This window comes from Poromitra crassiceps (genome assembly GCF_964638095.1).
Source record: "Poromitra crassiceps genome assembly, chromosome: 10".
Taxonomy (NCBI): Eukaryota; Metazoa; Chordata; class Actinopteri; order Beryciformes; family Melamphaidae; genus Poromitra; species Poromitra crassiceps.
Window position 1 is genome coordinate 8,194,728 of NC_139631.1, and position 13,294 is coordinate 8,208,021.

At 48.1% G+C, this 13,294-nt stretch overlaps 1 protein-coding gene across 1 annotated transcript in view; it reads left to right on the forward strand.

Moving 5' to 3' along the window:
• Positions 1-13,294, forward strand: part of LOC310783821 (extracellular matrix organizing protein FRAS1-like) — a gene marked incomplete at both ends in the record, with an annotated part of 130,091 nt that overhangs the window by 88,128 nt on the left and 28,669 nt on the right. The window contains 4 exons of the mRNA XM_083644720.1: positions 4,886-5,125; positions 6,372-6,455; positions 8,160-8,210; positions 12,816-13,067. Coding sequence (XP_083500846.1) covers positions 4,886-5,125; positions 6,372-6,455; positions 8,160-8,210; positions 12,816-13,067 — 627 coding nt within the window. The remainder of the gene's footprint in view (positions 1-4,885; positions 5,126-6,371; positions 6,456-8,159; positions 8,211-12,815; positions 13,068-13,294) is intronic.

Below are 13,294 nucleotides of genomic sequence, written 5' to 3' on the forward strand. Positions count from 1 at the left end.
CACACAGAGTCCTGTGCACACACAGTACATATCAAATACAGCAATTAAAAGAAAATCCTAATGTCTAAACAATCAAGATACATGACAAAAAATTATACTTACTATTAGCAAGTTAATACATATACAATGCGCATATAATGCGCATAATTTGGCCACTATGAAGTGGCATCTGTGAAACGGGAGGGGACAAGGAAATATTTGGACAGAACAGCCTTGAACTGGCTGTATACCTGAGACCAGGTACAACCAGTTCCAGGCTGTACCTGGGTTATCAGGCTTTGCTTGATTCCAGGAAGAGGAGCCTTATTTAAAGAGCACTGTGTGTTTACAACATGATTATCACAAATAAAAATGGATTATAGTTAAACTTTAACTTGTTAAACTTATTAAAAAACAAATACCTGTATCTCTCTCTCTCTCTCTCTCCCTCCCTCCCATGCATGGGCGTATGCTGTGTGTGGAGTGTCAGACAGTGGTTCTGAGTTTGTACTTAAAGGTTATCAGCAGTGCTTAATTTGTCAATGATGATGAGGCATGGTGGTGCATGCATGGTGGTGCATGGTGGTGCTCACTACATATACTGTAGCTCAGTGGTTCTCAAATGTCTTCACATGAAGAACCGCTAAACTGACAAAGATTAGACCACCCACCCCCATTTGATAGGATTTTGTCCCACGGTCCCCCATATGATAATAAGATTGATGCTTTTAGATGTTTTATTACAGAAAGTGTATAAAACCCATGACCAAAATAGTCAATGTGTTACTTATGTGAAAATAAATTACCCCCCTTTTGGCTGGGGACCCCCTGGAACCCCCTCAAGGACCCCGATTTGAGAACCACTGCTGTAGCTTACTGTAGACCTAAGCATTACTAAATGCCTGACTATGTGGCCTTAGAGCTCAGACTACTGGGGACCTATAAGAATATTTGATTATAGCATAAGCTACAAAATGATGATTTTTACAAACCATCCCTTCAAGTAGTAGCGATAGTTATGCCTTGTAACTCTAGTTCTATGATCACAAGCGGAGCGTCTTGGCGGCTCCTATGCTCAACCAATCACATGAAGGGAATAGCACACTGAATTTACATGGACCTCAGTCAATCACGTTGAACCTCTGCAAGCATAAAACCACCGGCTTCCTCCCACTCGCTATCCACTAAACTTACTTTCAGCAACTTTGGAGGGGAATGATGGCTGCTAAGAGGAACTAGAGTTACAATATGTAACTATCAGTCTATTTTACACAGTCCCCGCCCGTTAGCGGGTCCTATGCTACAGAGACGGAGCTGGTTTACTTATACCCCCTGCCGTGACACCAGCACAAACAACAATGCCATGTCACACCTGGATTGACTGCATAGTGCTGTGTGGAAACGCCCACAAAATGTTACTACGGCTGGCGCGCGAGTGGGGTAAACCCCCCCATATATTTCAATGGGCTGACTCACCAAAGGACGGTGGAGATTCTAGAGCAGGTACATAGACGTCTGTTCAGATGTGCGTTTATTGCGGTGGTTGAATCCCCAATCCTGTCTGCCTGGGCTGGCAGCTAAATGCTAACTATGCTGAATAGGAAGAACGGGGGGATTTACCCCACCCTGACCACGCCCCCAGCCAGCTACCCCAGCGTCTATGACGAGACATTGACTGTATCTATAAGGTCAGCCAGGAAAGGACCCGCCCACATCCCTGTCATTGACAGAGGGTGCAAGAGCCCAACGTTACCCCCTGTTTCAAAACAGTATGACCTCCAGTCACCCCGGAGACCGCTCTCTGTCGAGCCACAGCCACACCTGAGAGACTCACACCTGAGAGACCCACACCTGAGAGACTCACACCTGAGAGACTCACACCTGCCTGAGAGACTCACACCTGAGGGGTCACTTCCTCACCATTCTTATCTACCACTAGTGAGTAGTGAACTGGAGAAAGACCCACCACATCCAACAGAAAAACTCATGAATGCCAGCGTGCCACTGTACAAATGTCATGAGTCAGCCAGATATGGTCCCGAATGGGGGCCGAGCCCAAGAAAGACCCAGACATATCCAACAGGTCATCCAGGACGCCGCTGTGCAGATCTCCTCCACACCTGTTCTCCTAAACAGTGCAGATCTCCACACCTGTTCCCCTAAACAGTGCAGATCTCCACACCTGTTCCCCTAAACAGTGCTGTTGGTGCAGCAACACCTCATGTTGAGTGTGTGCGGATCACAGCAGAAGGATCCCTACCCACCAACTCTGCAGGAAGCACTTCAGGAGAGGGTGGCCGACAACCGACATATTCCCAAATCCTTCATGACAACAAGAGATCGCTGACACACAAACACTTTTGACAGTAGAGTACGTCAGTTGTCTTCTCAGCACTGGAGGATTGACAATGTCTCCATGGTCCACCACGTTGGGATGTAGTCTCCATTCATCCTGCAGGGGGTCGCTTCTCAGCATCAGATCAGCTCCCGTGTTCTCCAGGCCCGGAATATGCAGAGACCTGAGAGAACGAAGGTGCTCTGTGGCCCAGATGCATGATCATTCCAGTAGCATCATTCTGGTCACAGTAATAATGTCAGGACACATAATAATGTCAGGGGACTTTGGCTCTGAACTTCACAATCCTTACTATTGATCGCTTGTAATCAACCTAAGAATTGAAGCTTACTCTACTTTTGTACTTACTGTGTGTCTCCTTGTAATATGCTAGGTGGGAAACAAGTGTGGGTGCGTGCGTGTGCGTATGTATGTGCGTCATTCCATTCATTCATGCTGAAAGGTATTCAGGAGATGTGAATATGGAGGTGAGAGGGAAGCCTCATGTGACTAGCCTGATATTCAGACTGCATCGTCAACTCATTTCCTCTCCACAACTGTGGAGTGGGCGTGGCTTCGCAGGTCTGGAGCCAGGCTATCATGTGACGGCAGTAACAAGGAAGTAACCAGATAGATGAAGCAGCTGTAATCATGCTAAACATTCACTTGGCTGAGTAGACTGAGGTTTGAGTCCAGTTCATGACCTCAGAGTGACACTACACACACTACAGTGCACTCCTCTTATAGTGATCACCTTGGGACGGGTCACGGGTGATATTGATCACTATAGAGAGGCAAAGTGATCGCCTACTTCCTGCTTCAGCACTGTACCAGAGATTTTCATCCGCCATTTATTTTTCCATACACATTTCGTAAAGAAAATATTTTTTAGATGTTGTTTTTATGCCTCCGCCGCCGGCGATAGGCAGGCCGGAGGCATTATGGATCCGGGTTGTCCGTACGTATGTCCGTACGTACGTACGTACGTACGTACGTACGTACATACAGCCAATGGCATCGCTAGACACACACACAGCACATAGCACTTTTTGTGCATTTTAATTTATAAAGTTGAAGTTGTCTGTCTGTATGTGTGTCTTTTATGCACGCCCACACCGCAAGAAATGTTGCATGGTGCGGAGTTATGAGCATGGTGGGGGGAGGTTTATGGGAGATGTCATCAAGACCTGGAACCACCTGGAAAGTCCTGGAAAACACCTGGAAAAGACCTTGCGCCCACAGCCCCACACCCCAGCTCGGATTGGGCTGAAGTTTTGCATTGCGGGGAGTTATGATCTGGGGAAGGTCAGGGGCACATCATAAAGTCCTGGAACCACCTGGAAAGTCCTGGAAAACAGCTCACGCCCCCCCAGGTTGGATTGGGCTGAAATTTTGCATGGCAGTCGGTTATGATCTGGGGAAGGTCATGGGCTGGTCATCAAGTCCTGGAACCACCTGGAAAGTCCTGGAAACCACCTCACACCCACACCCCAGGTCGGATTGGGCTGAAAATCTGCATGGCAGTGGGTTATGACCCAGGGACGATCATAGGCAGGTTGTATAAAACATCTGAATTACCACCATCATTGCTGGTCAACCAACAGACGCAGTTGTATTGCTTTGTGCCCTATTTAACCCGGGCAACACCGGGTACATTGAGATGTTAGAAATACTCTCTGTAGGTGGACTATCCAAATAAAGTGTGAGCCACTATTATATGACATCAGTTGGTCATAGAGAGTAGAATAACATACATTTATTGAGATGATGTTGTGGATTACTACTTGAATGCATCATCCTTTACTCACTCTTCTTCACCATATCTGTGGTAAACAGCAACACAAAACTCAGCACAAAAACCTCTTCCATCTCCTGGAACAAGTGCCCCCAGCTCTCTCTCTCACCCAAATATGAACCTCACCCCTCCCTCACCCGCCAGTCCCAGGAAGAAGGACCGCCCACGTGTGTGTGTGTGTGTGTGTGTGTGTGTGTGTGTGTGTGTGTGTGTGCGTGTGCGTGCCTCTGTTTGTTTTTGTGTGCCTCGAGGGCTGGATTTCGCAGGTTTGCCTTTCGCTTTAAAGACATCTTAGTGAGCTAGCATGTCCTCGCATGATGTAGCAGCAGCACCCGCCCACTGTGAGCCACCGCCAGCACGCCCACAACCTATTGTTCTGCTCCTACAAGCTGCTGCAGTGTGTGTGTGTGTGTGTGTGTGTGTGTGTGTGTGTATATGTATGTATGTGTGTGTGGGGTGGGGGGGGGGGGTTGGACATGTGTGGCCCGGCCCACCTGTCTCTCAGAGAGAGAATTCCTCTCGGTTGGAAAAGTTTTCCATGGAGTGATCCCCAACAGAACCGAAAGACAACAACATCCTTGACTGGGTTTCTGTTTATTCCGGTGAATCCATATTTCAGTGAAAGTATATTCCAGTGAATCTATAGGGCAGTGAACATGTATTCTGCTGACTCTAGATTTTGCCGCAGAAGTATATTCCAGCAAATCTATATTTCAGTGAATATATAGTGCCTGAATCTCACCCTCATCTTTCATCTCTCTCTCTCTCTCTTCCAGCCTCCGAGGGTGGTGGCGCTCGCCCCGCTGCAGGTGGAGGGTCCGGGCGCCGTGGCGACCGTCACCAAGGCAACGCTGCAGGTGGACGACCCCGACAACCCAGCCGACGTGCTGGTCATGGTGCTGGAGCCGCCACGCCACGGCCGGCTCACCCGTCTCCACGGTGACCGGGCGCTGGGCCAGGTGAAGCTGGAGGAGCTGTGGAGGGAGCAGCTGCAGTACATCCACGACGGATCGCAGGTAGGGACGAAACAAGTACGGAGCGTCGAAACTGCCTCGCGTCGCGTGCTACCGCTACGGAGACGTTTCTGGTGTGTCCCCGTCGTAATGATAAACCGTGATCAAATTCCAGATGGGTAATATTACCGTTAAAAAACAAAAATTATATATATATATATATATATATATATATATATGTATATATATATGTATATAACCATTTTGAATTTTTATTAGCATTAAAACCGTTTTAACCGTTAACATTCCATGTTACTGTGATTACAGCACTTTAAAAAACATGGTAAATACTGTCCATAATCAACTAAAGTTAGCAACAGTCTCCCAGACGCAGGCTTGCAGCCTTGAAATGATTTCAGTGAGTGCATCAGTACTTCTTGGGTCTGAGTTTTCAATATAAAACTCAGTCCTCTTTGAACATTCTCAGCACATCTTAACAACCAAGGCCGGATTAACCATAGGGCAACCGGGGCAGGTGCCCCGGGGCCCTCGGGGTGAAGGGGCCCTCAAAATTTTTTTTTTTTTTTTTTTTTTTTTTTTTTTGGAGGGCTCATGTTGGGCTCCACAGAACTATGACACAAATCTAAGACCAATCAGGACAAAATAAAATGTGTTTCCAAGAAGATTAAGTCTGATGATTTAGTCTCATTGGATGCCTGTGGGCAAGTGGTGACCAGGGGCGCGGGAAGTGGGGGTGCTTGTGGTGCTGCGGCACCCTCTGCTGTTTTGTATTGGAAATGTAATGTCAATTATTTTTTCATCATTGTAAAGCCACAGCACAGTGAAGAGGATATTAATGTGAAGATTAGCCTCTTCCTTTTGCTCTCAGAGTGCATCAGATTCATGCATTTTACTTTAAAATGTACAAAATTTCTTTGTCCAGGGGGGGCACAGCCCCCCCTAGAAACCCCCCAGTCAGACTAATATCTTTATCCTGCTGGTGCTACCTCTTTGCAAAGCCTAGAATTGCCTATGACTGAGTGAGAAACTGAATCTCAGAAACGGAATAATAACATAACAGTATAATACTAATGTTAATTTAAAATTAGATATTCCTCGAAATATGGCGAAAAAACATCCAAACATCCGGACGATGGGTAGGGGGGCCCCTGGGAGCTTCAGTGCCCGGGGCCCCTGGGGTGTTAATCTGGCTCTGTTAACAACACCGTGATGATACTGATAACCATGATCATTTTGATCACTATAATCGTGCCGTGAAATTTTCATATGGTTTCATCTCTACTCGCAGGCGGGCGAGGACGGGGCGGTGCTGCAGGTCAACGACGGACACAGCTACCAGAATGTTCTGCTGCAAGTCCACATTGCCCAGAAGGTAAGTCCACATCGCTCAGAAGGTAGGGTGGAGGGAGAGGTAAGTCCACATCGCCCAGAAGGTAGGTCCACATCCCCCAGAAGGTAGGTCCACATCGCTCAGAAGGTAGGGTGGAGGGAGAGGCTGCTTGTATCTGGCATGAGTTCTGCAGGCAGTGCAGCTGTTGTCAAAGTCCAGCCTAATGTCTGTTCTGTCTGTTATGCAGCATCTGTCCTACATGAATACTTTGTCTTAGCGGTTGTAGAAAGAAGAGTAGCCAGCCTCAAGTCAAACTAGAGAGAGAAGGTTGGCGACAGACTGACTCCTTCATGTAATATAGTAATTAAAGTCTAGCACGATAAGCTCTCTTGGAAAACATATGACGCTGGCCGAAGACAATCTGTTTTTTTTGGGGGCGGGTGATTTAACGGTGCCTTACTCCTATATACTGTAACCCAAGAGCTTTAACGAATCGATATGACTCGATACGGCCCCGCACTCCTGCTCACATCTCACTATCTGTCAACATGCTACACAAACAGACATATTAAAGGAGCCATATTCATTTCACATGCCCTGTTTTCCTCGTTCTATACCTGATATCAGGTCGCAGTTCAAACTGATTATCGTTTCTGCTGCTGCTAATCAAACCCAAGTTGTCAGGGTGACTTAAACATCATATTTAAAGCTGGAAATAAGGTCCAGGGTGTAAAAAAAAATGGAATTCTCCTTTAACCACCATACAAAGAACAAGGCCCAGACTTTAAAATGTCAGCCGATATCCCCGTCTGTCAGCGCTGCTCTTCAGGCTTTATGACGAAGACGAGAGCAATTATCTGGCAACCAGCGCCGGCCAGCGTGACCGAGAGGGGGGATGGGATGACACAAATTTGGCAGCCCTCGCTGCTTCTACGCTACACACACATACAATACAATACACACACAGGCAGACAGACACACGCACACACACACACACACACACACACACACACACACACACACACACACACACACACACACACACACACACACACACACAGAGTGAGTGCAGGGAGACAAGGCAGGACCTGCCCCCAATATCAGAGATGTCTAGACAGATAAGCAGCAGAGGCACAGGGCCTCGTGTGTGTGTGTGTGTGTGTGTGTGTGTGTGTGTGTGTGTGTGTGTGTGTGTGTGTGTGTGTGTGTGTGTGAGATACTGCGTGTGTGTTTCGGTGGAGCTTCTTCTTTGCTTGTTTTTGGACCTGAAAGTAGTGTACTATTTCACAAGGTGTGTAACAGTGCCCTATACTGAAAATATCATCAATGGCGGGGGAAGCATTGTGTCATAAATAACAGAAAGTCTCGTCAACTACAGGGAAAGAGTTAAAGATGTTAAAGCACACGATGATGTAAGAATACAGCGGTCTCATCACACTCATTAAACCATTGATACCTGATGCAGCATTTGCGTGTATATCCCTCATTTGTGTGCGTATCCCTTTAAGAGCGGTCTTAAAGGGATACACACACAAATGCTGCATCAGGTATCAATGGGTTAAGAAGTGGAGCTGTAGCAGAGAGGAGAGTCCCATCTGCACTCATTAGGACAGCGGGAGCATCTGCTAACACGGAGCGACTTCACAGAAACTTAACAGCATCTTACAAACTGTCTCAAACAGCAGCACAGACAGCTGCACTCAGCACGGTTAGATCTGCTCATCTCTCATCTCTTTGGTGTCACAGACCAGTCGGCTGGTCAACAGTTGGCTGATGTCACTGGCACAGGATTTCTGGGTAATGTAGTTCAAATCCTTCAGACGGTTAGCTCTCACTGCCAATAGAGAGCCCCAGGGATGACGTATTTTTCGGGTTCTTCACTGTTTCTGCCTATGGGATTTTTGAATGGGTTTTTGGCGCGATGCTTCAAATAAGGTCTCTGGGCAACGCAAGCTTAATCAAACGCGAACCAGTGTTCAGCGGGATAATCTTGACACATGAGGACCACTTTCATGAGTTTTGAAGCGTAAATGCGAGCTCTAGAAGTAAAAAGCTTGTGCTAAGCTAATCCAGAACTACACACAGTGTCGCATAGGCTTCCACGTCACGTCACCACTCAACCTGGAGTGTTGTTGATGCGTGTGCTGCTGTGCACTGATTACCCCGGGCTGAACGGGGCTGAACCAGGTGAGGGAAAGAGAATTTCCGTTTTGTCCTTTGAAGTGATAACGTTATTGACGTATAATATCCCCGTCGACTCAACAGTGTAGTCTCATTTAGCCGTTTGCTAGCTAGCCGCCCTTTTAACGGCACGTAAACGCTTAAAAACTCATGTGTGAAGATTATCCCGCTGAACACTGGTTCGCGTTTGATTAAGCTTGCGTTGCCCAGAGACCTTATTTGAAGCATCGCGCCAAAAACCCATTAAAAAATCCCATAGGCGAAAACAGTGAAGAACCAGGAAGTGTTAGCTATGTGCCAAGTTGCCTTGTGCAGCTGTAACACTTTGAGGTTTCAGCTGACGTTCTTCTCCAGAGCAACTTTCATCAGGACAAGTACAACAGTAGAATACTGTCAGATGCTAATTCCTAGACACCGGCTCCTCTCCACTTCTCTGCGTTGTCAAAGGAAACGATTATTTTTGAAACCATATCCCGAATGGCGTCTGTGATGACATCCTAGATTCCTGTGATTTGTTGTTAGCGCTGGCAGTCAGACGGGCCCAGCTGGCATTTTAAAGACGTGATAGTGGCCCGTTGCATTTTCGAATAAATGAGAATGTGTTGCCGATAAGGATCCAGTCTCCATTGTGTTCTGTTCCCTTCCTGTTTGACAAGTCTGTCAGTCGTCCTGCTCACCCTGCTCACCCTGCTCACCCTGCTCACCCTGCTCACCCTCACCCTGCTCACCCTGCTCACCCTCACCCTGCTCACCCTCCTCACCCTGCTCACCCTGCTCACCCTGCTCACCCTCACCCTGCTCACTCTGCTCACCCTGCTCACCCTGCTCACCCTGCTCACCCTGCTCACCCTCACCCTGCTCACCCTGCTCACCCTCCTCACCCTGCTCACCCTGCTCACCCTGCTCACCCTCCTCACCCTGCTCACCCTGCTCACCCTGCTCACCCTCCTCACCCTGCTCACCCTGCTCACCCTCCTCACCCTGCTCACCCTGCTCACCCTGCTCACCCTGCGCACCCTCCTCACCCTCCTCACCCTGCTCACCCTGCTCACTGCTCACCCTCCTCACCCTGCTCACTGCTCACCCTGCTCACTCTGCTCACCCTGCTCACCCTGCTCACCCTGCTCACTGCTCACCCTCCTCACCCTGCTCACTGCTCACCCTGCTCACCCTGCTCACCCTGCTCACCCTGCTCACCCTGCTCACCCTGCCCTGCTCACCCTGCTCACTCTGCTCACCCTCCTCACCCTCCTCACCCTGCTCACCCTGCTCACTCTGCTCACCCTGCTCACCTTGCTCACCCTCCTCACCCTGCTCACCCTGCTCACCCTCCTCACCCTGCTCACCCTCCTCACCCTGCTCACCCTGCTCACTGCTCACCCTCCTCACCCTGCTCACTGCTCACCCTCCTCACCCTGCTCACCCTGCTCACCCTCCTCACCCTGCTCACCCTCCTCACCCTGCTCACCCTGCTCACCCTGCCCTGCTCACCCTGCTCACCCTGCTCACTCTGCTCACCCTCCTCACCCTGCTCACCCTGCCCTGCTCACTCTGCTCACCCTGCTCACCCTGCTCACCCTCCTCACTCTGCTCACCCTGCTCACCCTGCTCACCCTGCTCACCCTCCTCACCCTCCTCACCCCGCTCACCCTGCTCACCCTGCTCACCCTGCTCACCCTGCTCACCTCTACTACCCCGCAGGGAATTATGCTAATACCTGAGATGACAATGTCATCGTCACGACAACAGTCCTGGTCAGCAACAAGCCTAATGTTTTATTGATGACACCCACTCCCATCTCCTGGAGACAAAACACTCCTTCCAGCACAAAGTCCATTTCCACTCCATCTCATAAGCCTTGTAAGCACCTATTGTATTTATTTTCAGGAAGTTGTTTTCAGTGAATCATTCATTTTCATGAAGTCCTTGTGATGTTTTGCAAATGATTAACAGTGTTTATTGACTACATGTGCAGATTAAGTCGTCACAGGCCAACAGTTCCTCCAATTCAAACGAGCTAAACCTGCTGAGTGGACGCTTTACAAATGCGGATCCTGATTGGATGGAATTCAGTCGTTTTTCCAGCCTAGTTGTGATGCGTTTACCGGAGTGGGTTTTAAAAAATGTAATAACTTTGGTCGGGGCGCCTGTTCGGGGCGGAAGGGAACTGGTGGGAATAGCGTGATTCTCCCACATGCTATACATCCTGCTGGTGAAGCTCCCCGCTGTCAGGTGAAAAGAAGTGGCTGGCGACTGCACATGTATCGAAGGAAGCATGGTGCTAGTCTACAACTCTCGTGTGTGTGTGTGTGTGTGTGTGTGCGTGTGCGTGTGCGTGTGTGTGTGTGTGTGTGTGTGTGTGTGCGCGCGTGCGCGTGTGCGTGTGCGCGCGTGTGTTTGTCTGTGAGTGTGTGTACACGCACAGCTGAAAAGTTTTTGAGAAATTGACTTGAGAGGATTTGTGAAAGTTTTATGAAAGTCTATTTTCTTCCCTTATAAATTGATTTAGTGAAACTCTGCTCAGGGTTATTGAGTCTTTTATGGACAATATTTTCCCCCTTGCAAGACTGTGCTTGAGTTGAAGACATGGCATGAACTTGTTTTGTGTACTGTGTGGCTGCATGTCAGCAGTGTGTTGACTTAGCTAGGCCATTCAAATCAACAATGCATGTAAGTTTTCTTTATGGTTCTTCATGTGTGAACATGGAGACCTACTTCCAACAACTTCATCTGCTGTAAAGTCACCATGTCAACCCTGGAGCTGCTGCATAGACTGAATAGGAGGCTGAGTCATCCACCCAAACAATGCTTTTATTATATGGAGGTTTTTACTGTACCAAATGGTGTAGTACAGTACCTGCTCTTTTTCTTTAATCTTGTATTGTTCCAATGCATTTAAAGACATGCAATAAAAATGTTGTAAGCTGTAAAAGCAGAAAAGACACCCCAAGGGAAACGCACTAAAATACAACATGCTGTATATGCGTTTAAACATCTACAGCGGTGGTTCCATTAACTATAGCATGATGATGCAATGAATGAATGATAACCCACCTTTTGAATAACATAACAAAATAATAAATGAAGTGAAAGAGTTGCATTTAGTGCCTCCTTAGCAGATTAATTTTAACGTTTCATTTATTTTCATGATTTATTCTTAGGTTTCCATTCCCCCCTTTCTCTCAAGTAGTGCCTGATCTGCACGAACTCAAACCACAACAACAGACAATCTAAGCCCCACCCACACTGTTTGATTGACAGGTGGTCTCTGTGACATGCAGTGCAGAAACAGCAGTGATGAGACTGAACAGCAAAGATGGAGACTAAATCACACAAAAGGGGAACAGAACAGAACAAATCCATTCCTCTTTTTTTCTCTTTTTTTTAATCCGCAGTTGTACTTTGCCAATCCCCCCCTGCTTTCACTGGCAGAACGTAGAGCGTTCCCCCCTACTGCCTACTGTGGCATTAGCTAATACTAGTTAGTTATGTTATATGGCAGTAAAATGCCACTGAATGACCAAATTGATATAACTTTTAACCATTTCGAGTAACACTGTTTCCATACGGATCTCCAGCGTTAGTTTGTTGTTTATAACGTGGCTATATTCATAACGTTTTATATCTCGGATGCGTTATTTCGAATCGCACATAGGTTACGCCTGGCACAACCTATGTGGGTTTCAGGACGAAGCCACTAACGTCATCTTTAGAGCACAATATTCCTGGAATGCAAGTTTAACTAAACAGTTGCATGTCCTCTGCATTCTACATAAAATTAAGATATTACGGGTTGTTTTATTTTGTATGTTACATACTTATTGGCCAAGATAAGTTAGTTTATGGGGGAGTAATTCTGCCAGTTTAGGATGGGAGTGTGGGCGGTCATCTTGCCTGCGGGGTTTTTGGCAAGTCTTAAACGGAAATACTATTACGAAATGACGTAATGCGGAAGCGTCCATGTGTGGGCAAAGAATAAGGTGAATAGTGACTGTATGGACGCCCAACCAAGCCGGACGTAGCACAGGAGCTCGAACCTGCGACCCTCGTGTTGGTAGGCAGGGAATCTACCGCTAATCAATTCCTGACTGTGTGTGTGTGTGCGTGTGCGTGCGTGTGCGTGCGTGTGTGTGTGTGCGCGTATGTGTGTGTGCGCGTGTGTGTGTGTGCGTGTGTGTGTGTGCGTGTGTGTGTGTTGGGCAGACGACCCGCTCCCCTCAGGTGCTGTCGGTGCCCATGGCGTGGGTCAGGGAGGGGGGCATGGTGCGGCTGGGAAAGAAGTACCTGCGAGCGGAGTACCAGGGCCTCGGCCCCGAGGACATCGTCTACTCCCTGCTAACGTCAGAGGGAAACCCCAAACACGGTACACACTCACTCACACTACTCCCTGCTAGCCTCAGAGGGAAACCCCAAACACGGTACACACTCACTCACACTACTCCCTGCTCGCCTCAGAGGGAAACCCCAAACACGGTACACACTCACTCACACACCCGAGGACATCGTCTACTCCCTGCTAACGTCAGAGGGAAACCCCAAACACGGTACACACTCACTCACACTACTCCCTGCTAGCCTCAGAGGGAAACCCCAAACACGGTACACACTCACTCACACACCCGAGGACATCGTCTACTCCCTGCTAACGTCAGAGGGAAACCCCAAACACGGTACACACTCACTCACACACCCAAGTAAAA